The 22,686-nt window shown below is 51.6% G+C and overlaps 9 protein-coding genes across 9 annotated transcripts; 5 read left to right on the top strand and 4 right to left on the bottom strand.

Moving 5' to 3' along the window:
* Positions 1-87: 87 nt before the first annotated feature.
* On the bottom strand, positions 88-2,352 carry P170DRAFT_406794 (glutamate--tRNA ligase MSE1). The gene is made up of 7 exons (XM_024846647.1): positions 2,071-2,352; positions 1,937-2,009; positions 1,828-1,865; positions 1,345-1,758; positions 1,030-1,287; positions 811-977; positions 88-741 (listed from the first exon to the last, which is right to left on the bottom strand). Exons 1-7 carry the CDS (start codon positions 2,338-2,340, stop codon positions 162-164), a joined length of 1,800 nt encoding a protein of 599 aa, XP_024706452.1. The 5' UTR covers positions 2,341-2,352; the 3' UTR covers positions 88-161.
* Positions 2,353-2,472: 120 nt separating this feature from the next.
* P170DRAFT_406799 (putative DnaJ domain protein (Mas5)) lies at positions 2,473-4,407 on the top strand. The gene is made up of 6 exons (XM_024846648.1): positions 2,473-2,574; positions 2,637-2,663; positions 2,785-2,843; positions 2,911-3,373; positions 3,441-3,618; positions 3,679-4,407. Coding segments are annotated over exons 1-6 (1,284 nt in total). The 5' UTR covers positions 2,473-2,573; the 3' UTR covers positions 4,235-4,407.
* A 186-nt stretch (positions 4,408-4,593) lies between these two features.
* Positions 4,594-7,394, top strand: P170DRAFT_382417 (IlvD/Edd family dehydratase). Its single transcript, XM_024845603.1, has 3 exons — positions 4,594-5,518; positions 5,582-5,736; positions 5,786-7,394. The coding sequence occupies exons 1-3, from the start codon at positions 4,925-4,927 to the stop codon at positions 6,999-7,001; spliced, it is 1,965 nt and encodes a 654-aa protein (XP_024706454.1). The 5' UTR covers positions 4,594-4,924; the 3' UTR covers positions 7,002-7,394.
* A 434-nt stretch (positions 7,395-7,828) lies between these two features.
* P170DRAFT_509186 (uncharacterized protein) lies at positions 7,829-8,271 on the top strand (the record flags this gene model as incomplete). The annotated part of the gene is made up of 3 exons (XM_024854648.1): positions 7,829-7,960; positions 8,040-8,103; positions 8,181-8,271. 3 exons carry the CDS (start codon positions 7,829-7,831, stop codon positions 8,237-8,239), a joined length of 255 nt encoding a protein of 84 aa, XP_024706455.1. The 3' UTR covers positions 8,240-8,271.
* Positions 8,272-9,751: 1,480 nt separating this feature from the next.
* P170DRAFT_320695 (FAD-binding domain-containing protein) lies at positions 9,752-11,506 on the top strand (the record flags this gene model as incomplete). Its single annotated transcript, XM_024843311.1, has 2 exons — positions 9,752-10,480; positions 10,541-11,506. Coding segments are annotated over 2 exons (1,695 nt in total), but the record flags the coding sequence as incomplete, so codon positions are not given.
* Positions 11,507-13,528: 2,022 nt separating this feature from the next.
* P170DRAFT_446290 (uncharacterized protein) lies at positions 13,529-14,023 on the top strand (the record flags this gene model as incomplete). Its single annotated transcript, XM_024850780.1, has 1 exon — positions 13,529-14,023. The coding sequence occupies one exon, from the start codon at positions 13,529-13,531 to the stop codon at positions 14,021-14,023; it is 495 nt and encodes a 164-aa protein (XP_024706457.1).
* A 2,147-nt stretch (positions 14,024-16,170) lies between these two features.
* On the bottom strand, positions 16,171-16,905 carry P170DRAFT_406809 (acyl-CoA thioesterase). Its single transcript, XM_024846649.1, has 2 exons — positions 16,800-16,905; positions 16,171-16,689 (listed from the first exon to the last, which is right to left on the bottom strand). The coding sequence occupies exons 1-2, from the start codon at positions 16,877-16,879 to the stop codon at positions 16,245-16,247; spliced, it is 525 nt and encodes a 174-aa protein (XP_024706458.1). The 5' UTR covers positions 16,880-16,905; the 3' UTR covers positions 16,171-16,244.
* A 202-nt stretch (positions 16,906-17,107) lies between these two features.
* P170DRAFT_382427 (FAD-binding oxidoreductase) lies at positions 17,108-18,807 on the bottom strand. Its single transcript, XM_024845604.1, has 4 exons — positions 18,533-18,807; positions 18,269-18,485; positions 17,810-18,210; positions 17,108-17,753 (listed from the first exon to the last, which is right to left on the bottom strand). The coding sequence occupies exons 1-4, from the start codon at positions 18,785-18,787 to the stop codon at positions 17,124-17,126; spliced, it is 1,503 nt and encodes a 500-aa protein (XP_024706459.1). The 5' UTR covers positions 18,788-18,807; the 3' UTR covers positions 17,108-17,123.
* A 490-nt stretch (positions 18,808-19,297) lies between these two features.
* P170DRAFT_436239 (pseudouridine synthase family protein) lies at positions 19,298-21,414 on the bottom strand. The gene is made up of 2 exons (XM_024849117.1): positions 20,966-21,414; positions 19,298-20,860 (listed from the first exon to the last, which is right to left on the bottom strand). Exons 1-2 carry the CDS (start codon positions 21,221-21,223, stop codon positions 19,520-19,522), a joined length of 1,599 nt encoding a protein of 532 aa, XP_024706460.1. The 5' UTR covers positions 21,224-21,414; the 3' UTR covers positions 19,298-19,519.
* Positions 21,415-22,686: the final 1,272 nt, after the last annotated feature.

Raw genomic sequence — 22,686 nt, forward strand, 5'->3', positions numbered from 1 at the left:
GGAATAATAGATAACTTACTAGTACCGGACTGACTGACTTGGTGAGCTTTACTCTGGATCAATCCTATGTATGATACACTGTCTTCTTTTTATACCTTTAGTATGACAAATAATGTACAGATTGAGGTCAAATCAATGACCAGGACTGATTCTGACCACGATCACGAAGCCAACGATCCCATCCACGACTTATCCTCCGTCTGCATCGGCTTCCCTTGAGCTTTGGGCCTCGACGCCGAGCTCAGCTCCGACGTCAACTCCTTCGCCTCCTGCAGTCGACGGACCGACTCGGCCCGGCCGAGGATGGCCATCGTCTCCGGAATCCCGGGCCCCGGGGCGGACGCGGACAAGGCCCAGCGGAGATAATGGTACAGTTCCTTCTTGAAAGCCTTGTCGGCAGCGACGCGCGCTTTGCGCTGCTCCTCTTCGGTGAGGTCGGGGTTGGATTCTGTCTGTGCGCCATCGTACGAGGAGATATTGAAGCGGTGGGTTTCGATGGTCCAGTGGGGTTCGGGGACGAGGCTGAGTGCTGCGGCGGCCGTGTGGAGGGTGGAGATGGGGATTGTGTCTGGGCCGTTGGGGTTGGTGGCTGTAGATGTGTATGGGGGCCTGGTGAGAGCGGTGGTGAAGAATGTAGCATTGCGGTGGGTGAATTCAGTAGCGTTGGTAAAGGATTTGGCGTCGGCCTGGAGGAGGGGCGTGATGTATTCGGAAATTGGGCGCGACTGGAGGATTGGCGAGCTGGGAAGGGGGATTGTTAGTTGGGTGTTCTTGGTAGAGATGGGCTTGCTGATGGGAGTATACACGTACAGTTGAGCGGCTGGGTAGGTGTCTTCGACGACTCTGGTGACTCTAGACACCATCTCTTCGAATTCAGGACCGCCAGTTGCGGCAAATCGTTGAGCATGCGCCTTCTGCAAGAACCAGAGCTTCTCAAAGGCGACGACGGTGTTACCGCGGGTGATTTTGAGGTTGAACTTGTAGATGTTAGAATGGATGAGATCGTTTGGAATGTGGAATGAGACATACGATCTGTTCCAGCTCTGCCAAGCTAAAGATATCCGACTTTTGGGTGTGAGACCATCCCAAGAGAGCGGCGAAGTTCACCAGCGTCGCGGCAAAAACGCCCTGCTTGTCCTGGAAGTAGGTCAAGTCGATGTCGGCATTGCGCTTGCTGAGCTTCTGGCCAGACTTGTCCACCAGCAGAGGCACATGGCCGAACCGAGGCGGTGTCCACTTGAAGGCATTGTATAGCGCAACATGTAGAGGCGTCGAGGGCATCCATTCCTAAGAGTCCATCGTGAGTAGTTGTTTGCGATTGGTATTCCTCCCTGGGCGACTCACGGTTCCTCGAATGACGTGGGTGATCTTCATGCAATGGTCGTCGACCACATTGGCAAGGTGATAAGTTGGATGACCGTCCGATTTCAGCAGAATGGGGTCATCGTACACCCGCTCGATCAGGTCCAGTTTGTTGGGCGAGCGATTTTGTCCGGTCTTGCCATAGACCAGATCGTCGAACATCGGGTATCCTTCCACCTTCAGACGGACCACATGCGTTTCTCCATTGGCTGCGCGTTCTTCGGATTCCTCGGCGGTGATGTCTGCGCATTTTCGATCGTAACCCGGAGGTAGTCCGGCCTGGCTGCGATGTCTCGCGAAGGCGTCCAGTCGATCGGCGGAGCAGAAGCATCGGTAGGCGTGGCCGTTGTTGATGAGATCGTGGGTGTGAGTGCGGTAGATGGCAGTTCGCTCGGACTAAACGCAAGGACAATTCAAGTCAGATATATGTATCCAAGCACAATCCCAAGCCGTGGGATGTCTCACCTGCCGGTACGGACCGTAAGGACCTCCGATGGTAGGGCCTGCCAACCAAATCGCCTGTATTAGCAATCGTCGCGGATTGAAGATGGAGTTGTGATCGCGTATTGCTAACCTTCATCCCAGTGTAATCCAGCCCATTCTAGATCTTCGTACAACCTCTGTTCGGCGCCAGGAATCGTCCGTTTCTGCAGAGCGTGCCGGTCAGCGCCTTGTCCGTTCCACCATGGAATTGATCGTCCGCCGAACCTGATCCGTATCCTCGATTCGCAACAGAAATTGGCCTCCGGTCCGCTTAGCCAGAAGATAATTGAACAAAGCCGTCCGCAGAGATCCCAGATGCAGGTAACCGGTGGGCGAGGGCGCAAACCGAGTCCTGGCGGGCGAGTCGGGGAGGTTGGATTTCTTGGAGCCGCGCTGAGCAGCGGCCCTGGATGTCGCGACCGAGAAATAACGGGCGCTGGTGCTGCATTGAGTGCATATCCACGGGCGACGCGCTAGAAGACCCGGATGTCTCATGGTGACGGGGCGAATGGAGGGAATCTCGAGGAAGTGAAGGAGGGAAAGGGAAGCAATCGGAGGATCTGCGGCGAGAAGCTCCGACAAAAAAAGGCGGACTGAGTTTTCCCCGACTTGGGCTTTTTCTTAAACCCGCATCTCTCCTCCACATTCCACCCTCGAGCTTGCTTTGAGCTTATTGACTAGGCGCTTTAGACGGTTTTTGCTCGGCTTTTCCTATATTTGCATCAATCAGTATGTTTGCTCGTCTGCGATGGGAAGAAAGACCGCGCCAGCTAACGTGCACGCCGATCTAGTGTCGAAAGTCGAAGTTGACCTCTATGGTATGCTGAGCCTTGTGTTCCGATCCTTGCTTTGAGATGAATAAATACTTTAATTCTGTCTCATATTCGTCATGCGCTTCCGTTCAACCGCCGACAGTATAGCTAACCTGCGTCAAAACAGAGGTCCTCGAAATCACCAGCGACGCATCGAAAGAAGAGATCCGAAAGGCCTACCGCAAGGTATGACCGGCTTCCACGCGAAATCCACGATGCAGAGTGAGAAGAGAACTAAAAATACCATCGTTAGGCCGCTCTTGCCAGCCATCCCGACAAAGTCCCCGAAGACGAACGTGAAGCCGCCGAAGTCAAGTTCAAGTCCGTCCAGGAAGCCTACGATATCCTTTACGATGAAGACAAGCGACACCTCTACGACACGCACGGCATGGGAGCATTCAACGGCTCCGGTGAACCGGGAATGGGCGCTGCTCCGGATCTAGATGACCTTCTGGCGCAGATGTTCGGTGGTATGGGCGGTATGGGAGGAATGGGAGGTATGGGTGGTATGGGTGGCATGCCTGGGGGTATGCCCGGAAGCCAGTCGCGGAGGAGTCCCAACGAAGAACAGAAATACGAGGTGCGCTTGGAAGACCTCTACAAGGGCCGGACGGTCAAGTTTGCCAGCGACAAGAGTGTGATTTGCGGGCTGTGCAATGGCAAGGGTGGCAAGGAGAAGGCCAAGGCGAAGAAATGCTCTACCTGTGACGGTGAAGGTACGAAAATCCTGGGGAAAAGCTCGGCTATGAGTGGTGACGGAACTGACAAGCTTTTGTCTACTAGGTTACAAGCAGATCCTGACTCAGATGGGTCAATTCCTTACCCCCAAGACCGTGGCTTGCTCCACATGCAACGGACAAGGTCAATTCTTCAGCCCCAAGGACAAGTGCAAGAAGTGTAAGGGCAAGAAGACCACGGAGGCCAGGAAGATGCTGGAGATCTACATTCCTCCTGGAGCGAGGTGAGTTGAGATGTTACCCCGGTAGTCCATGGGGTCTCAGGTGCTAACGTCCTGGTTTAGGGAGGGAGATAAAATCATTCTGGAGGGCGAGGCCGACCAGGTCCCGGACAAGGAGCCCGGAGACATTGTATTCCACATTGTGGAGGAGGAGCATGCTACATTCCGCCGGGCCGGTGCTGATTTGACGGCCGAAATCGACGTCACCCTGGCCGAGGCGCTGGCCGGCTTCTCGCGAGTGGTCATCAAACACCTGGATGGACGCGGAATCGAGCTCAAGCACCCGCAGAAACCCGGTCAAGTGCTCTCCCCGGGTCAGGTCCTGAAGATCACCGGCGAGGGTATGCCCATCAAGCGCAGTGACGCCCGCGGTGACCTGTACCTGGTGGTCAACGTCAAGTTCCCGGATGAGAAGTGGCAGCCCGGCCCGGCCGTGCTGGAGAAGCTCAAGGAGATGCTCCCCAAGCCGGATCCTCTCATCGCGGCGGACACGGTGGACGAAGTCGAGTACGATCCCAAGGGCAATCTCGAGAGCTTCGGATCCAACGATCCTCAGGGCGGCAGTGCGTGGGAAGACGAGGACGACGAAGGCGAGACGGCGCAGTGCACGACGCAGTAGATTTTGGATTGGGATGTTTTGGCTTCACCGTTTATACCACTCTTCTTGATTTATTCATCCTGGATGGCATAGATTTCCTGGGATATGATATGAGTTGTCTGGCATTGGGGGCGTTTTGTCATGATTAGTTATGATTGCTATGTTCTCGGATTAATAGTAGACACTCTCCTGCCACCGAGTCTTTCTATCGACTATCTATCGACTTTCTATCGACATAACCCGAGAATAAAGAGGTGAAACTGAGCGTAAGATATGACGCATGCAACGTGGGGAGGAAGTGGGATGATCCCGTGGAAAAACCCCCATGCTTTTCTCCATAGCGTGGGGTCTCCATTTCTTCCTCTTCAACCCACCCGACCCGAAGTCTGCCTTCTCCAACGCCTTCACCATGGCCCATTCCTCGTCTTATTTAATTCCTGCTTCCCGTCGGACTTTCTCCGTTCGTCGGCTTTACGTTCCCGGCATTCGTCGCGCCTGATCTTACTTCTACCCATCCCCGGCCGCCGTCGTTCCCTAGCTTATCGCGCGACACTTTCATCTTTAGTTCTATCCTTTATCAATATCTCATATCTCATTCGGCAGACCAGCCGATGAAATTCTCGTCATTCGCCTGCTCCCTCCCTTCGTCCCGCCAAATAGATTCCTCGGCCGCAGACTCGAACAACGTGTGGGGAAGATCATCCCGAAATCATGCCGTGTGAACCCCAGAAATCATGCGAGGGCTGTTCCTGCGACGCGGGGACCAGTCGCCCGCCGGTGAACATTGAGGACTGCGAAACCGAGCTGCTGGCGCTGCGGAAGCGCACCGTAGAGCTCGAAAAGGCCTTGAAATCGGCCAAAGATGGCTCCTCCAGCCCCCGCGCCGCCCGCAAGGGGCGCAAACTGCGATCGTCCAATTGGTTTACGTGCGAAAGTAATCCCGGAATGATGGCCTTGTATATCGAGCGGTATCTGAACTATGGGATTACCCGGGAAGAGCTGATGGCCGGCAAGCCGATTATTGGCATTGCGCAGTCCGGATCGGACTTGTCGCCGTGCAATCGTCATCATCTGGAGCTGGTGAAGCGGGTTCGGGAAGGAATCCGAATGGCGGGCGGCATTGCGTTCGAGTTCCCAACGCATCCCATCCAGGAGAGCAGCAGAAGGCCCACCGCCTGCATTGATCGGAATTTGTCCTATCTGGGCCTGGTGGAGGTGCTTTATGGGTATCCGTTGGATGGCGTGGTTCTGCTGACCGGTTGCGACAAAACTACTCCGGCGGCTTTGATGGCTGCTGCCACAGTGGTATGTGCTTGCAAGCAATTCCTCTTAGTCAATCTAGGGATGCACTGACAAAATCTATCGCAGAATATTCCGGCGATCTGTTTGAATGTGGGTCCCATGCTTAATGGATATGTCAAGAATGAGCTGGCAGGGTCGGGGATGGTGGTTTGGAAGGGCCGAGAGATGTATGCTGCGGGAGAGATTAACCGCGAAGAATTCATTGACTACGTGTCTAGAGGGTATGTCGAGAATTTTCTATTATCTGGATTTTATCTGACATTGTCTAAGAGCCCCCTCCGTGGGACATTGCAACACCATGGGAACGGCGTCGACCATGAACGCACTGGCAGAGGCGCTAGGTATGGCTCTGCCCGGCTCGGCGGCCATTCCTGCTCCGTACCGAGAACGAGGCCAATGCGCCTATGAAACTGGTCTGCAAATTGTTGAGATGGTGCACGCTGATCGCAAACCGAGCGATATCATGACACGCGCGGCCTTTGAGAATGTGATCACCGCCAACACGGCTATCGGGGGAAGCACTAATGCCCCTATCCATATCAACGCTATTGCCAAGCATATCGGGGTGGAAGTCTCTCTGGATGACTGGGATCAACTCGGATTTCATATTCCGCTTCTGCTAAACATGCAGCCGGCTGGTGAACTACTAGGCGAGGAATATTTCCGGGCTGGCGGCTTACCAGCTATCATGGCGGAGTTGCTGGACGCCGGGAAATTGAATCCCGACGCATTGACCTGTAATGGCCGCACGATGGGAGAGAACGTCCGGGGGAAACATACCTGGGATCGCCGAATGATTCGCGCATACAATGAGCCACTGCTAGAGGATGCAGGGTTCCTGCACCTGCAAGGCACTTTGTTCAATTCCGCCATCATGAAAACCTGTGTGATTTCCGAGCAATTCCGACAGAAGTTTCTGGAAAACCCCGACGATCCGATGGCGTTCGAAGGCACTGTCGTCGTGTTTGATGGACCAGAGGATTACCATCATCGTCTTGAAGACCCGTCCACACCCATCGACGATCGCAGCATCTTGGTGATGCGCGGTGCCGGTCCGCTGGGATACCCCGGAGCTGCGGAGGTGGTAAACATGCATCCGCCGGGACATCTTTTGCGAGAGGGAGTCAAGTCCCTACCGTGCATCGGGGACGGTCGACAGTCGGGCACGTCCGGATCCCCGTCGATTCTCAACGCCAGCCCCGAAGCCGCGGCGGGAGGCAACTTGGGGCTCTTACGCGACGGCGACAAACTCCGAGTCGACCTCAACCGACGTCGTGTCGACATCTTGGTTCCTGCCGAGGCAATCGAAAAGCGACGTTTAGCGCTCGAAGCCAGCGGGGGTTATGCCGCGCCAGAGAGCCACACGCCCTGGCAGGAGCTGTTCCGGCGGGAAACGACGCAACTGAGCGAAGGAATGGTGCTGCGAGATGCGGTTAAATTCCAACGCCTGGCGCAGAAATATGACGAACCGAGACATAATCACTAGGGTCATACTTTAAAGGGGGCCCGGGTGCTCACCGCGAGGTGGAAGGGCCGCAATGCACGGGATGGAGGCCACCGCTCAACAACACACCGATGGCTACGCGGAGGGATCCTCGCGGATCCCGACTACCAACGCGGGGGTGGGATGAAGCAGAAAGAAGAGCTTGTTTGCTATCTAGCTATGGGGATCAATGCCTAAATACATGGTGTTGAGCAGGGATAGTGAGTGCCGCCGTTGGCATGCGAGTATGGAGTAAAGCGGAATTCGCTTTACAATACTTAGGGAAGTTTTGATTTTCGAGTACATATTTTGGCCATAAGCATTTTTCATCTGGATTTTTGAACTAATTGACGATATCTCCTTTCGGGTGTATGCTTACATCTATCTAGACTGTAGACAATATTCTCTACTGCTTCGCTGTGGCCTTCATGCACCACCTCGGCTGAGTGATAGCAAGTAGAGTTCTACTGAATCTGGAACGAGATGTGAAAGAAAGACGTCAGAAAATGCATCGTGATTGCATGATGATGATATCACGGCCTTTCTTTTCTCTCTCCCTCTCTCTTCTTTTTTTCTCTTTTTCTTTTTTCTTGTCCTTCTTCCTCTGCCTCTTTCTTCTCTACCCTTTCTATTTCTTTTCGGCTTCATCAACCTTTCCACTGTACCATTTAGTCCCATCTTGTTTTCGTCTACTTTTCAAAATGAAGACATACACAATTCCGGGGAATGCAGATCTCTCATTACATGGTGTGCCAGTGGACATGACAATATCGGAAGGAACAGCGCAAAAAATAGCCCAATCGGTTGCCACCTCAGCCGCGGCCTCCAGCATGTTATCCGACTTCATAAACCTGATCACCAGGACGGTCTTCGTCCTGGCCTATCTCATACTGCTGGTCATCATGATCGCTGGCTCAATCCTCCTACTGTGCGGTATTTTCCATTGCATGTTCGGAGAATCTGTAAGGAGCTTTCCTTCTGTCTCACTACCTCTTCCCTGTCTGTATGTATATGAGGACTGACATTGAAACGCCACAATAGGAGTCCCGTCCACATGCCCAGCCAAACGAAGCTTCACAACGTGAGAATGCGCAGGAACCCGAAGGTATGGCAGATCTGGCTTCATTCTCTGTCTGCGCTTAAGAATATCGGCAAAAGCTGATGTTCTATACTGATTGGCAGTCGAACTTGAGGACTCTGAGACGGACGATTATGAGAAAGATACCGAATCGCTGGTTTGAGGGGATGTCTTACTTTGGAGACTAGATTTGAGGAGTCAGATAGAGCCGCTTTTTTACTTGCTTTTCTTTGGGTGCTCCTTTTTGATTCCATGCTTATATCTGTGGGGTCCTTTTTCGTTTTCAAGCTTTGCTGCGGCACCGAGAGACCTTAGAGTTCTTCTATATCTGGAACGAGATAAAATAATGACGTTAGAAAATGGATCGGAATTCCACGATGTTTAACCCGCTCAGCTTAATTTATACTTTCTTTCTTGCTCTCTGGCCTTTCTACTCCTTCCGCTTCACCAATCTTTCCACCGAAAAATAATTTGATCTCATCTGATTTCTTCAATCTTTAATATGTCGATTCTCATCCAAGACCTCGTAAACATACCGGTTTGCTAGAACCTCCACCTACGCTAGTCAAGGTTTCCGTTAGTTTCCTAGGCTAAGAATCAGGCATCAAACTATTTCATTTCCGTTAAGAGGTCTTTCATCCGGGTCGGCCATTTTCATCGTTGCATTCAAGCCAACCCGGTGGACGGGGGTGCACCTTCTCCATTTGGCACAGTGCAAGTGACAGCAAAACATCGTTGGGAAACCCGGAACTTTCACTCCTTCTCAACGCCTTCCCTTCATCCCAAACCATCTCTCAAAAGCCTGGGACACTTTCACTTCATCATCCACGGATTGTATGAAGTACCTCTACCTCTTATCCTATGATTGATCGTGAGATTCATTCGTCTTTCTTCTTTCGGCTTCAGTCTTCTGCATTTGCGATATTTACCGACATTGGAGACACCTTTTCTTTTGGGGTAAACTACCTAGAGTGCTGATATCAGAATTGTCCCAAAATAGAAAGAATAGAGTTGTCTCTTTCTGCTTTGTCTTTGACTTGGAGGCAATGGAATACCCAAGCAACCAGCATCTAGCTTGTCCTGCATCAGGTGCTAGCCAACTATACAAGCATGCTTTTTTCAACATCACTAACCGCAAGTTGCACATAAGATCCATCACGAGGCAGATTAGGTAGGGAAGGGCCCTGGTGCTTGCTGGGATCAGGCAGTGTTTTAGGTTCAAGTGGTGACGGGCGAGTCGAGCAAGGAAATCCATGGCTTTGGATGGAGAAGTTTCAAGACTAATCATTAGCTCTGCGTGACAACATGTCATGAGGACTCAGCCATCTTCCCCCCGGATCGACCTCGTATTTGCCAGAATCCATGTTTGGAAGTGACACCTAATGTGTCATGGTTGAATTGGCAGGCTGAGGATTCGAGTGCGGCGATCGACCATAACCGAGTACGACAATGCCGAATCTGATATGTCGAATCGGGACTCTGCGAGTAATCAAGGGGGTTGTCCCTGGACTGGATTTGGGCTATAAAACTAGAGTCAGAGTTCGCTTTTTTCCTGTGATGATGGAAACGCTCTGGCTCTAGTCTGTTGGTTCCAATTGTGACTAGCATATTGACCTTCATGTATTTATTGTCGTCTCTTGTTCTCGTGGCTGCTACCGCTTCGGCAGTGGCGGTCAACTCGTCGGCTTGCCGGTGTTCTCCGTCTCAACCATGCTGGCCGTCCGATGAGACATGGCGGACTATAAATGAGTCTGTCTCAGGACGCCTCATAGCAGTCAAGCCAGTCGCCTGGCCTTGTCACGATCCCACGCTGGACAAGGCCTTGTGTAATGAGCGGAAGACGCTCAGCGACGATTCTTTCTGGCGTCGAGAGCAGCCCGGCGCACTGCAGTACCAAAACTGGGAAGCCTTGCCGTCGTCGAACCAGAGTTGTTTCTTTGAAACTCCTAGTTCGGTGCCTTGCGGTCAGGGAAGAGTGCCGGTGTATTCCGTTGTCGCCGAGACGGTCAACGATATACAAGAGGCAGTGCGGTTTGCACGGGACAAGAACCTGCGTCTGGTGGTGAAGAACACAGGCCATGATTTCCTAGGCCGATCGGGAGCGCCACATTCGCTACAAATTGCTACCTTCAAGATGCGCGGCATTTCATTCAGCGATGACTTTGTGCCCGAAGGGGCCCCGGACAGCCACGGTCATGGATCGACGGTGACGGTTGAAGCGGGTGCTGTTCTGAGCGAGATCTACCCGGCTGTGCAGGAAGAAGGAAAGATAGCCGTACTGGGAACGGTGCATACAGTTGGCGCTGCCGGAGGATATATTCAGGGAGGTGGACACTCGCCTATTGGTTCCTGGAAAGGCATGGCATCTGACAATGCTGTCGAATACGAGGTGGTTACGGCAGATGTAAGAATTTCTTCGAGCATGTTTGAAGGTTGTGAACGTGGGTTGACACATCATTGTTAGGGTGATCTGGTCACGGCCAACCAGCATCAACACCGAGAACTTTTCTGGGCTTTGCGTGGCGGTGGCGGAGGAACATTTGGAGTTGTCACCAAAGTCACTCTGCGAACCTTCGACGAGGTGCCCACGGTGGCCGTGAACCTGACCATTTCCATGCCTTGGAGTCCAAACTCCAGCTACTGGCAGTCCCTAGCGGAATTTAGCTCGCATATCCCTGATATCAACGACGAGATGTGTGCAGGGTATTTGCTCCTGCTGCCAAAGCTTCTCTGGGGAAATTTCACCGTCTCTGTGCTACAGATCGACGCTGTGTGCATGGATCAGTCCTCGGCAAAAGTAGACAGGCTATTTCACTCTGTTCTCGCGCATATTAGCTGCCTACCTGACGTTACTGTCACCTATAACTCGACCTCTTACACTACCACGAACCTGGCTCTGAATAATTTGATCAGGCTGGGGAGTAGCAGCGACCAAACCGGTGGTACAGTCATCCTAGGGTCCCGTTTGATCTCGCGTGACTTACTCCGGTCTTCCGACGGAAGTCAAGATCTCGCTAGGACAATTTCCCAACTGCAGATGAGCGACGGAGAAGCGATCCTAGCCCACTTCGTGGTCGGAGGACAAGTCACCGAGAATGCGGACGTGGAGAGCGGGCTGAACCCGATCTGGAGGGATACAGCAATGAATGTTATTTGGACACGCTCCTGGCTTCCTGGCGCCTCGGTCAAGGAGATCCGCGCCGTGGAAAAACAAGTCATCCGTGAGGTAAACATGTTCAAATCCCTCGAGCCAGACATGGGGGCATATTGCAACGAGGCAAATCCCAACGAGGTGGGATTCCAAAAGTCCTTCTGGGGGGAGAACTATGCACGGTTGTATGAGATCAAACAGAAGGTAGACCCTCGGGGTTTGTTTATTGCTCGCAAGGGCGTTGGGAGTGAGGATTGGGATGATCAGGGTCTCTGCCGACAGGTAGCTTGACCAACCGTTGCAACTGGGTACTAGAATGTAGCAAGCCTAAACTTTAAGACTTGGCAATTTTCAACACACCGATTGTTCGTCCTTCTCATAGAATTCCTCCGAAGAGGGGAAGTAGAAGAGCTGTACCCCATTGAGAATGTATCTGCATGCGTCTCGAAAAGGCAAGCTTAGAATATCGATTTTTGCCAGCAGGTCTGACTGGCTTGGGCAACGGACATCAAAGTCGTATTGTATGGCTGACGAGATACAGACAGTTGAGTAATCTCCGGATGAGCCACTTTCATGCCGCTGGCTCAGACTAATCTGGCGGTGCAGATGAAGATGCGCCGGTTCTTACTATAAGCCGCATACGCTTATATGGCTGGTGGCTGAGGCCAGCGTTCTAAATTTCAAGTAGATTAGGCGGGAATGTCCTCGAAGAGCATAAAGTTCTGGCGTCATAAATCACTTCGAAAGTTGACCTGCTTATTTGACGTGACGGTCTCTGAGTCAGGGTTCCAATTACACAGAGCCGACCTGCTGATCTCACTAAGCTTTACTTCGTACGACGCAGCGGAATAGATACTGTAGTTCTTTTGATGTACGTGGTTGTTGTCAACACAAAATCGTTGCGCGTGTGATAGACAGCGGAAAGTCAGCTCAAGGATTGTGCGCCAAGGCCGTTCCTGGGCCAATTTCCAGGATGCCCTAAATGCGAAAAGATGCTTAGCGGCTCTTCCGCTTATGTTACTGAATTATTGATTGACGGTTGCTAAAAGATGATCGGCAGGTCAGCAGGATGGCGATAACGAGAGTTCTGGCGATTCGAGTGCCAAGAGGCCAGGGCCATTCCTTCAGGCTGGCGGATAGTATGATTTCCCAACCAATTCCGAAGTCGACAACATGCACATGGCCGTCAGCATTGACCTCCAGCAAGGACAAGTCAATAAGTTCCGGCCAAGACGGGCGTTATCGGTCTCGACTTGCGAATTGTGGAAATTAGGAATCCAACGCAGACGATCCGGACTGCCAAGGGGATTGACTCATCGGAGGGGGAGCGAGGTTTCGTAAAGGAGGAGAGAAGTGGATAAGCTGGAGGGCTGAGACTGCGACTCCGACTCGGAGGGTGACGAGTGAGGGATTGAGAAGAAAGAAAATAAAAATAAAAAAAAGTTTCGCGGTGGGTCACGGGAAGGCCCCACCCTAGACTAGGGTCTGGGCCGGCCCCGTGATTGCTGGCTTACATACTCCAGTGTTATCAAAATTTTCGCCTTAGACCGCCTCACAGACACTTTCCTTCGTTCAAGGCAGCCACCTATTTTTTATTTTTCTTTTCTCCTTCCTACCCACCCCTGTCCTATATAATTCCATCTATCATGTTGTTGACTTCCATTATCGCCCAGTCAGATTCTCGATTTCCACCATGCGCTCCTGACGAACAATAACGAAATTTCTTGTCTTTGATTCTTTGTGCGTGCGCCGTGCGCCCTGCGCCGGGGACTGCTGCATCTCTCCTGATCGTCTCCCCTGAATCCATCTGCTCTTGCTTGGTCGGTGTCGTTTGCATATCAGCCGATTTGTCCCATCCAACGCTCAAGTCCCGACGTGGTGTTATCGGTCTCGAACCTGTCGCAATCGGTCTTCCTCGGGAGATCTTGTCCTACCCGCCACAAGTCTAGAACGACCCCTCGACACCTGTTCCATCTTCATATACTTGCACACCGCAATCTTCCACCCGGCTTTGCTCCCTCGATACCGCGGAAACAACCAAGCAGTGCCGTTTAAAATTGTTCCAGCGAATCTTTGCCCGGAAGCATACAAGCACACAACCCGCAACCCACCTTCAACTTTTCTATTTTCGTTCAGGTCATACTTGTTTGCGCTCGGTCAAGATGGACGTCGACCTATAAGTTCGCCTCGCCTCTCCTCGTCTTCTTTCTTTTCGCATCGCATCGCGTCGCATCTTCTTTCAGTTCCCCTCATCAGCAATTAAGCGTGTATATCTTTCCTCTTCTTACTGTCGGGCTTATCATGGCGCCCAACCTCTTCCTCTGTTTGCGGATGGCTCTCTGCCCCCTCTACTGGTTCCAGCGCGGGGAACGTATTCAGGGATCCATCCACCGCGAAGAACACTGGGAATCTCCTGTCCCGGGTATCTACAAATACATTCCCGGCCGTGGATGGCACCTGATCTGCAAGGATGGCAACGAATACGACGAGAAAGCTCCAGTCCCTCTGGTTTATTGTCGCATCCTTCACCGCCACATTTTCGAACACGAGATGGAAGAACGATGCCAGTGGCATTCGGTCACCATCGACGGTGCCGAAACCGAAAGATTTTTGTTCTTCCGCCTGGACGATGGCTGTACCTACGTGACCGGATGGGACGCTAAAGGCAAATTCATCCCGGGTCCCTACCAGAAATACTACTTGGACCCGGAAACGCACACCATGCGTCACATCCTGTTCCCCGAGAGCGCGAACGTCTCTCGGTGCAGCAGCATTCTCCCGAATAAAATGGAGTAATTGAACCGGGGAATCGTGACTTTCACTGTGATTCTCGTGTACGAAAGTCCGATCGCATCTCGACTTTGGACGGATCTGGTTTTGATTCCACAGCTGGTCTCTATGGATCATCAACCAACCGAAAAGTGATTTTTCTTCTTGAGCGACTACCACTGAGCGTACCAGCGGGTGCTTCTTGACACCATTCTGTCAATGTTTATCTTCACTTTTGTTTTCGACATACTGCTGTTTAGGCTTCGCGATGGCGCTGGACTTTGGCGATAGACCTGGGATAGACTTATTTCTTTTTTGCTTTTTTTTTGTGACTTTAGATAGAAGGCGACTTTGTTTTCTCTTTCCCCCTTTATGATACCAGTATTAATGATCTTTGACGCGTCACGGTGGACTCTCCAAAATAGTGGCTAGAAAATAAAATTTTCAGATATAGATTCAATAATTTTTTCCCGGGAAATCTCTTCGTCCAAGTGAATCAGGTAGCAGCGGAATAGAGTATGGTCTCACCGAGCCACCGACACCTCGTATGCACGACGCACATCTCGGACAGGTCACAAATGCAAGCTGCAGAGGGTGTTACTTCCGCTGCAGGCGTCGCCTCCGACGGTATCGGTATCTGTGATGTGCATGCATATCGCATATCGCATCTGTACCTCTTACCTGGTCTCAGGGATCGACAAAAGCCAGACGGATGTTTGATGTCCGAAGAAGTTTAACGACTTATCGTGTCCAATCACGAGGCCCACGCCCTCCCTGCCCTACACAGTTCAGATTGTATAGCCAGCTGGAGGGTGGTGGCCAGCAAACTGTCCAACTTGTTTCCTTGGTGTCTATGTGTCTGACCCCTGGTGCCACCAGGATCGATGGCTACCCAATTGCCATACATGTTCTAAGATTATTTACTCCGTAGGCTATAATACTTAATTTTTACGCAAATAGATCAATGTGCTTCCCGCTCTAAGTCTGTCTGCCTTTTTAAACTAAGAATACAGCTCTCTTAAATCCGCTTTAATTTATTATTTTTCTTTAAAAAAAAAAAAAAAAGAAAAGAAAAAACCGATATCACTACCCTTATATTCGGCTACTATCATTCATATCTTTCTGGCGGACCTTCAATTCAGGTTTCTCTACAAGTCTGTGTCACTCTTTTGCTGCCCACCACTGGCACCAAAGAAAGGTCCTAGTGCACTAGAACAAGGCGTGATGGTCTCCTATGTTATCTTCCCTTTTGCCTTTTTCTCAGATAACCGTATTACATCAGGAACTGGGTTGCTTCTATCGTAAGATGATGTAGTTATCATGAAGTCATGCTCGGAAGAATCGAAAGGTTGACGAATTGTGACATAGTTGAATACTCTGTGACTCACTCATTCACCCTTTACCAACCACTCTGATCAAGACCTCTCTATACCTCTCATAAGCTCACAATCAAAGAGAATTCAGTTTATCTCGCGAGACACTCTCAGTTACAAGTATCGAAGTATACAGCAGCAACCTCATCCAAAAGAACATCATGATGGAGTGGGTTTGCGATTGGTTGGACACCTTTCTGTCGTCTAGGGAATACTCCCTAGGAAGAGAAGGAATGTGGGAGGAGGCACAGTTACTGCGCAAACGCAAGCATGGGTATAGAATCCCCGGCGAGTGGAGTTTGAAATTGCTTAAAACCTTCTTTATAACCGAGTACAACTTACGAGGACTGGTGCAAGCAGCAGCTGTTCAAGAATACCCGGAGATCAGAGAAAAGTACCTACTGAATGTGAAGAAGCTTTACGGGATGGAAGTCCTCCTCCCTGAATCACCAGCAGGAAGGTCTGTTCTCTCACTTCGACGACAGAAGAACTGGTATCTGTCTGATACTCTGCGCGCAGCGTGTGCACGCCAAGGGGGATGCTGTGGCCGGGCTTGTGGCTGCTGTGAGAAGCCGAGAGGTATGACTACATTCATGGAAATGGGCCAGGGCCATTATACAAGTGCCTGCGGATGCTGTGCAAAGGCACGGGGGTTCGAGATTATGTTTACGTATCAAGAAAGTGATACTCATTCTGCCTCTTTGATACGAGCCCTTCGATGCCCGAAGCAGTATACAGATGTTCTGGATGCTTATGTATGGGGCTTGGGACAGGAAAACTAATAATATCTCTTAATGATTCGAGGTTTTCCTTAACTGACACTTCTCATGGACGCACCTATTCTAGACATATCTCATTACTTTCGGCCTACCCAATCACAACTTTGCAGCGCCATTCCCTATCCCCTTCACCACCAACTTCTCCAATTCCCGTCGCGTACCCTCCTCCATCCCTGCGCGCGTCGGCCTCATCGTCTCCCGCGCAACAAACACATGCGTATACCCGCCCACCACCTTCACGGCCTCCTCGCCCTCCTTGAACACCCCGACCTCGTAGGTGACGCTCGAGGAGCCCAGTTTCGCAACCCGCAGGCCCAGCTCCAGGACGTCGGGGAAGGAGACCGAGGCAAAGTAGTCGCAGTAGGAGTTGACCATGATAGCGACTTGATTTGAAACGGGCGCGGCGCTCTTGTCTTTGTCGTTGTTGTTCATGGAGAATGGGTCCATGCCGCAGCGGTCGATGAGGTAGGTGTTTACGATGGAGTCGAAGAGCATGGCGTACACGGTGTTGTTGAGGTGGGCGTACATGTCATTGTCGAACCTGGGGGGTATTATCAGCGTGAGGTAATGGTTATATGTAGGGAGTATAGGGCTGGGGAGTGGAGCGGGGCAAGTTCGATAGTAGTGGAATGGATGGGGGAGATATTGTACCATCTTGTGCGGTAGATTTGGCGGAAAACATAGTCGCTTCGAGTGCGACTCTTTTTAGCTGTGATATCTGGGGAGGGCATGACGGTGAGTGCGGAGAATGAATGCGATGGAGAGGAAGCTCTGGAGTACTCGGGCATTCTAATACGCTAAAGATCCAAAGAAGCCGAGGCTCATCGATGCCGACGGAACCTTTCCCGATAGGGACTAGCCTGGGGGATGGCCGAAGTGGGGAATGCCGATGGCGCTGCTTTGACTTCTTTCATTCATTCTTAAATTCCTACACCTAAATTCCCTCTTCATTCTGAAGCATTCCTCACTAGAAGCTCACGCAACAGGCCCGTAAAACTTGAATTTACCCTCCGGGTCATACTTGTCCTTCAGAAAGCTCAACTTCTTCAGCCTCCATGCTTCATCTCCATACCAATCCTCCGGTTCCTCGAGCCCCGATGCATAATTGACATACGCATGCAGTCGCTGCTGACCACTCGCTTGGAACAAGATTTCCCGTAGACCTTCCCCAAACTCCCTGGCCTTGTCGTTGAGCGCCGGATCGGAGTATACAACGAGGGGTGCGACAAGCAAAGAATCTTCTCTGAATGGAAATGCAGTGGACTCCGAGGGCACGGCCTGCACGCCTTGCACGGGGTATCCCTCGAATATGATAACCGATTGGTTAAGCCCTGGCGTTTCGGATGTTCCCTTGGCAAACGCGTCGAAAGCTGCTCGTTGCGCTTGGATGTCGTAGGACTGAAGGCTGAGCGGGAAGCAGACATTGCTCATGTTGGCTTTTTGGCAGGTAGGGGAGTCTTTGGCCGTCATCGCCCATGATGGGACATCTTTGTATGTTCCGGACCCGGAGCTGACCACGAGCGGACCGAGATCTCTCAGTGGGATGGTATATGCGGAGTCGACGGTGGATTTTCCCTGCTGGAGAAGGATTAGAGCGACAACAGGCTGTTGTTGAGCTGATTAGCAGGACAACATGAATTGGGCTGGGGAGGTAGCCTTACATTCGCTGGGTCTATATTGGGGTTGCGAAAGAAGGTTGAGTAATAAACTAAATCTACCGCTTGGCCGCCGTCGGTCGAAAATCGATTGATACGATCATAGACACCTTCAACCTTGTCATGGGTGAAGATATAATTCTCATATGACCATAACCCATCGTAAGGCACGTCGTAGATCTTGGAAGTAACAGAAGTCACGACCCCAAAATTATGGCCAGCGCCTTGCATGGCCCACCACAGATCCGCATCTGAATCGGAAGAGACTGTGCGAATGGTCCCATCGGCAGTCACCACACGCATCGAGACAAACTGATCCGAGATGAGGCCATACCGGCCCTGCAGGAAGCCATGGCCACCACCTAATCCGGGTCCCAGGAGACTAACGCATTCGCAGCCGCCAGTCACTAGTAGCCATGTCTCATCAGCAGATTGAACTGAGCCCAGGAATTCCCAGAGACATACCAGTCTGCTTTCCAGATTCCCACAGCGCATCGATAACCGCCTTTGATTTCACACCCCCGCCAAAAGTAGCCGTTTCGCCATCCCCCGATATGACAATCGAGTCAAGCTTATCTAGCCAGATCTCGATGCCATGCTGTACACCCCCCAAGGTAGCAATGGTACCATGGGCGGTGCTCACAGCCAAGAAGGAGATGTCCTTGGCATTGGCGTATTTGATCTTGCTCCATGTCAGACCCTTTCATGATATTTCCGATGACAACTCACCGTTTCAGCTACATCATCTTCCTGCGCAACTTGCACAACCACCGTGAAGTTGGGTGCTCCATATTGAGAATACCGAGCCGTAGCCACGTCGAAACCCGGAGAATCTGGGAACAGGATCTGAGCGCCACTCGAGAGCTTCGGACCCAGGTCCGCGATAATGCCTGGATGCTGGAGTGCGCTGGAATGGTTGATCCAGGGCAGGGAGGTGTTGAATTTACCCAATGCCCAGGCACCGAGAGCCGCCACTACTTCCATTATGGCGTATATATATGAGCTTCTTTGAAAAGGCCATAATAGAATGTAGGCAACGAAGACAGCTCATTTATTCCTTACTGCGTACGTCTTCAGCCCTGGGTGTAACCCATGACGCCAAGATGTCATACGCTTAGCCATCGGAGCCGATGTCGGATGTCATTGGACATGTTCAACAACTGTGTCACATATTGTCACATAAACTCTGTAGATGGAGATCGGAGGGATTGAAGAATGCACCATGAAATGCTACAATGAAATATGGTAGACACAGTATATGAAATTTTATAGAAAATAAAGAATTAAGATATCTCTTTTTCTTGTACTTTTTTGTAGAAAGAGAGCGCGCTCGCTAAATTATAAATTAATTTCTTATCCTATTTTAGCATAGAAGAGAGAGGCAGATTTATAATTTTGTTAACTACTATTCTGGTAGTGTGTATTGGGGGGAGGAGGGAAGGGGAAAACAGGACTTATCTATTTCTTAATAAGATAAGAAATGTGTGGACTTCTGTCTGTAGCTCTCCAAGTGTCATGCCATTCGTACCTATACTTGACTTGCAAATCTGCGTATTACACGGAACTCCAGGGGGGGGGCCGTAGACGCGGCGGGCGTGTGGCAGCTGTCTTATGTTTGGTTGTGTTTTGCTTTTTGATTATTGTCTACTGCGTACTGCGATTGTGGGTGAGGGATGGGGAAATTCTTGAAATTCAAAAACCCCTTCCCTACGATTCTTAAACTCCCTGCTCTGCCTGCTGCTGCTGCTGCTGTTGTCTCGCTGATGAAAGATCCACCAAGCCCACGCCTCTCACTAGAGCCGGCACATTTGGCTCCTCGCCGTCTAATCCCTCCGGAATCGTGCCATGTCCGATAACCACCTCCTCTTCAGGAGGCACCGGAATCCAGTCGGGGACTTCGCGCGGCCCATCAAAACCCGCCGGCGGCAAACCCCACTGTGGCATCTTACTGCGATATTTCCACTCGCCCTCGTTGTCCGAGTAGGCCACCGCATGCAGGAAGATGCCCAGGTCGTGCAGCCCGGGGTCGGTGTAGAGTTCGGTGCCGCAGACGTCGCAGGTCTCGCCGGAGAGCAGCTCCCCTTTGCGCTGGTGATACCGGGCCACGGCGTCCTCGTGTTCCTTGGACATGATCTTCTCGACGACGGAGGAGTCGGTGCCCGGCGGCACCATGGGCGCGGCGGTGAAATGCGTCTTGTAGCTGACGGTGTCCGGCGTCTCGGTCTTTCCCATCGTGTTTAGCCGCTCGATGATCTCGGCGTCGCGCTCCGAGCCGTCTTCCATCTTGCCCAGCTCGGGGCCGAACACGCGCCGGTTCGAGTAGATCGGGTCGTTGGTGATCGGGTGGCCCAGGAACTGCAGATGCACGCGGATCTGATGCGTACGGCCCGTCAACGGCAGGCAATGCACGACGCTGTAGCCCTCCGTCTCGTTCGACAGCATCGGCGGCGGTGTCGCGGGTCGCTCGCCATCCGCTGAATCACCACCAGACGAGGCAGTGCCAGCGAGCTCCTCCTGCGTCGGCGGCGGATAATACGCCAACCGTCGGAACTTCGTCGTCGCCTCCTTACCGGTGGCCCGAACGCGATTCAACCCGACCTTCGGGCTCACCGACATGATCGGCTGATCACAGATGACCACGCCGTCCGGGAACTTCCCCTTCACGCGCGCCACGTACTCCTTCTGCACGGTGCGCTGCTTCAGCTTGCCCGCCATCTTCTCCGCCCCCTTCGCATGCTTCCCGATAAACATCACTCCGGACGTCAACCGATCCAACCGATTACAGGGCCTCGGCGTCCAGTCGATGCCATACTGTGCACGCAGGATCTCAATGATCGAGTTATAGTGGTACCGACCGGCCGAGTGAACCGGCACGCCGGCCGGCTTATCAATGACCATCAGGTCGTCGTCTTCGTGGATGATGCCGATCTCGTTGGCCGTGACAGGGGGTTCATGGCGATGCAGCGTGTGCGAGATGACCTCACCATTCTTGACGACGTGGTGCGGGCCCACGGCTTTCTTGTCCACGGTAACCTTGCCGTCGATAAGCGCTTGCCTCTGGAATCTTGTTAGCCCCTGCCCCCAATCATTCAAGTTGCTAGCCCATAGGCCCATAGACCCATATTCACTGGGGATTCAGAGAGAGGCAGGGGTGAAACGTACGTAATACTCCGGCGGCCGATCCCTGAATTCAGAAATAAAGATGTCCACCAGCTCGCGGTTGCGCCACCGTTCCTTGCAGAAGGTATTATAAGTGAAGTGGTACGGCTTGACGCGCCGAAGCCCCTTCTCGTAGTAATACGGTGCCGGCCAATTCTTTTTGCTCGACGCCGTGGTATTCGTCGTGGTGATGCTGGAGGTGGCCTGTTCTTCCTTGGGCGCTTCCTCGACGGGGGCGGCCGCTGCGGTCGGGTCGGCCATGCTGCTGGGTGCAGGGAGAGAGACCCTGCCTTGTCGCAGCAGCTGCGAAAGGACTCGAGGGTTAAGGGTTGGAAAGGGAGGCTGAATGGTGAACTTGGGAGAGGTTTTGACGTGTGTTGGTGGGAGGGAGAAAGGGGAAAAAATTCGAGGGGAATTTTTCGGGCTGCGGGGGATCTTATCGCAGATAACGGAGGGCTGGTTGTGGGTATATATATTGGACTACCACATCAAGTCCCTGGATTTCAATTGACATAAAGATAAATCGTTCTACATTGGAACCTCTCACTACGTTGGAGATTTCCTAGTTTTATGACTTATTTCGCGACGCTGTCATGTGACCTTGTCTATAGTCAAGGTTATTGCCCTGCTCAAAATAGTTGATCATAGTCTACGAATCTACTTATTTCGATTGTTAAGTTGATCATTTATTCGTTCCTAAACGGTGTTGAGCCCTCGTTTCTTCCATATAGGTGAGGTATTCATTTTCCTTTTTCATTAGGTGGCATTGAAGCTATTTAGACTATCTAGCTCACTGCCCGCCCTATTTCGATTATTCGTACTGATTCGGTGACCAACTGCTTCCTAGACCACTGTAACAATCCATTACCATGACGATTCCGACATTCCGAACAATGAGACCGGAGAGCAAGTATAGTCATCGCCTTCCTTGTATGCCAGTTGCAGACAGCAAGGCATCCGAAGCACTTATGGATTTCTCATCAGCTCTTGAGTCAAAGCCAATATCAAAACTCTTACCGACTTGATCGACCGGTATGGTCAGGAACTAAAGCACGATAAGACGAAAGAAGAGAACGAGTTTATCGCGTTGTTCGCTACAACGACTCAGAGAAGCGTATATACACTGATTACGACGCGTAAGGATATAAAGCACCATGAACGAGTTCCTTGAACCTTGCCAAACCTCCTTGGGCTGTGTTATAGTTGCTTCGGGCCTTTAACAAAAGCCTTTGAAGACTGCACAAGCCAAGAAACTCGAGGCGTTTCCGTGGATCCATTTCCTATATGGATGGCGATGTCGTTGGCGCATCTGCACCTGAAATAGGCGCCGGAAACAAAGGAAGGCGTGCGACGAGATTCTGCTTCAACTGGTGAAGCGCCCGCATAGCCTGTTGCTTCGATGGGCTTTATCGGGTTAATAGAATTTTGATTGATTGATGGATGATTGATTTCAGATCTGCGTTGTCTAGGCCTCGGCCTTCAAAACCCTTAGAGCGGAGATCTTCTCGCCTCTGCTTTCTCGTTTTCTTCTTGTCGTGGTCATTTTGCCAAAGTAGGCATGGGGCCTGGAATGTTCATGATCTTGAGCGTGGTTGCAACGGGGAACATTTACATAGATAAGCATGGTCGATACCTGCATATAGAATGTGTATGACATGGCATCATGACTGGCAAACGGTAGACCTCTCAGGTAGAAGTCACGCATGCAGCATTCTACAATCTAA

The sequence above is a fragment of the Aspergillus steynii genome, assembly GCF_002849105.1.
Source record: "Aspergillus steynii IBT 23096 chromosome Unknown P170scaffold_3, whole genome shotgun sequence".
Lineage (NCBI taxonomy): Eukaryota > Fungi > Ascomycota > Eurotiomycetes > Eurotiales > Aspergillaceae > Aspergillus > Aspergillus steynii.

Excerpts from the sequence above, each read along its gene's own strand:
- P170DRAFT_406799 (XM_024846648.1), top strand. Across the intron at positions 2,844-2,910 it reads TCCGAAAGGCCTACCGCAAG|GCCGCTCTTGCCAGCCATCC; the intron begins GTATGACCGGCT and ends TACCATCGTTAG. Across the intron at positions 3,374-3,440 it reads CTCTACCTGTGACGGTGAAG|GTTACAAGCAGATCCTGACT; the intron begins GTACGAAAATCC and ends TTTGTCTACTAG.
- P170DRAFT_406794 (XM_024846647.1), bottom strand. The coding sequence starts at position 2,340 with ATGAGACATCCGGGTCTTCTAGCGCGTCGCCCGTGGATATGCACTCAA. Across the intron at positions 1,759-1,827 it reads CTTACGGTCCGTACCGGCAG|TCCGAGCGAACTGCCATCTA; the intron begins GTGAGACATCCC and ends CCTTGCGTTTAG. Across the intron at positions 1,288-1,344 it reads CCCACGTCATTCGAGGAACC|GAATGGATGCCCTCGACGCC; the intron begins GTGAGTCGCCCA and ends ATGGACTCTTAG.
- P170DRAFT_406809 (XM_024846649.1), bottom strand. The coding sequence starts at position 16,879 with ATGCCCTCCCCAGATATCACAGCTAAAAAGAGTCGCACTCGAAGCGAC. Across the intron at positions 16,690-16,799 it reads CAAATCTACCGCACAAGATG|GTTCGACAATGACATGTACG; the intron begins GTACAATATCTC and ends AATACCCCCCAG.
- P170DRAFT_436239 (XM_024849117.1), bottom strand. The coding sequence starts at position 21,223 with ATGGCCGACCCGACCGCAGCGGCCGCCCCCGTCGAGGAAGCGCCCAAG. Across the intron at positions 20,861-20,965 it reads ATCGGCCGCCGGAGTATTAC|AGGCAAGCGCTTATCGACGG; the intron begins GTACGTTTCACC and ends ACAAGATTCCAG.
- P170DRAFT_382427 (XM_024845604.1), bottom strand. The coding sequence starts at position 18,787 with ATGGAAGTAGTGGCGGCTCTCGGTGCCTGGGCATTGGGTAAATTCAAC. Across the intron at positions 18,211-18,268 it reads GGAATCTGGAAAGCAGACTG|TGACTGGCGGCTGCGAATGC; the intron begins GTATGTCTCTGG and ends CATGGCTACTAG. Across the intron at positions 17,754-17,809 it reads CCAATATAGACCCAGCGAAT|CCTGTTGTCGCTCTAATCCT; the intron begins GTAAGGCTACCT and ends GCTCAACAACAG.
- P170DRAFT_382417 (XM_024845603.1), top strand. The coding sequence starts at position 4,925 with ATGCCGTGTGAACCCCAGAAATCATGCGAGGGCTGTTCCTGCGACGCG. Across the intron at positions 5,519-5,581 it reads TGATGGCTGCTGCCACAGTG|AATATTCCGGCGATCTGTTT; the intron begins GTATGTGCTTGC and ends AATCTATCGCAG. Across the intron at positions 5,737-5,785 it reads ATTGACTACGTGTCTAGAGG|AGCCCCCTCCGTGGGACATT; the intron begins GTATGTCGAGAA and ends ACATTGTCTAAG.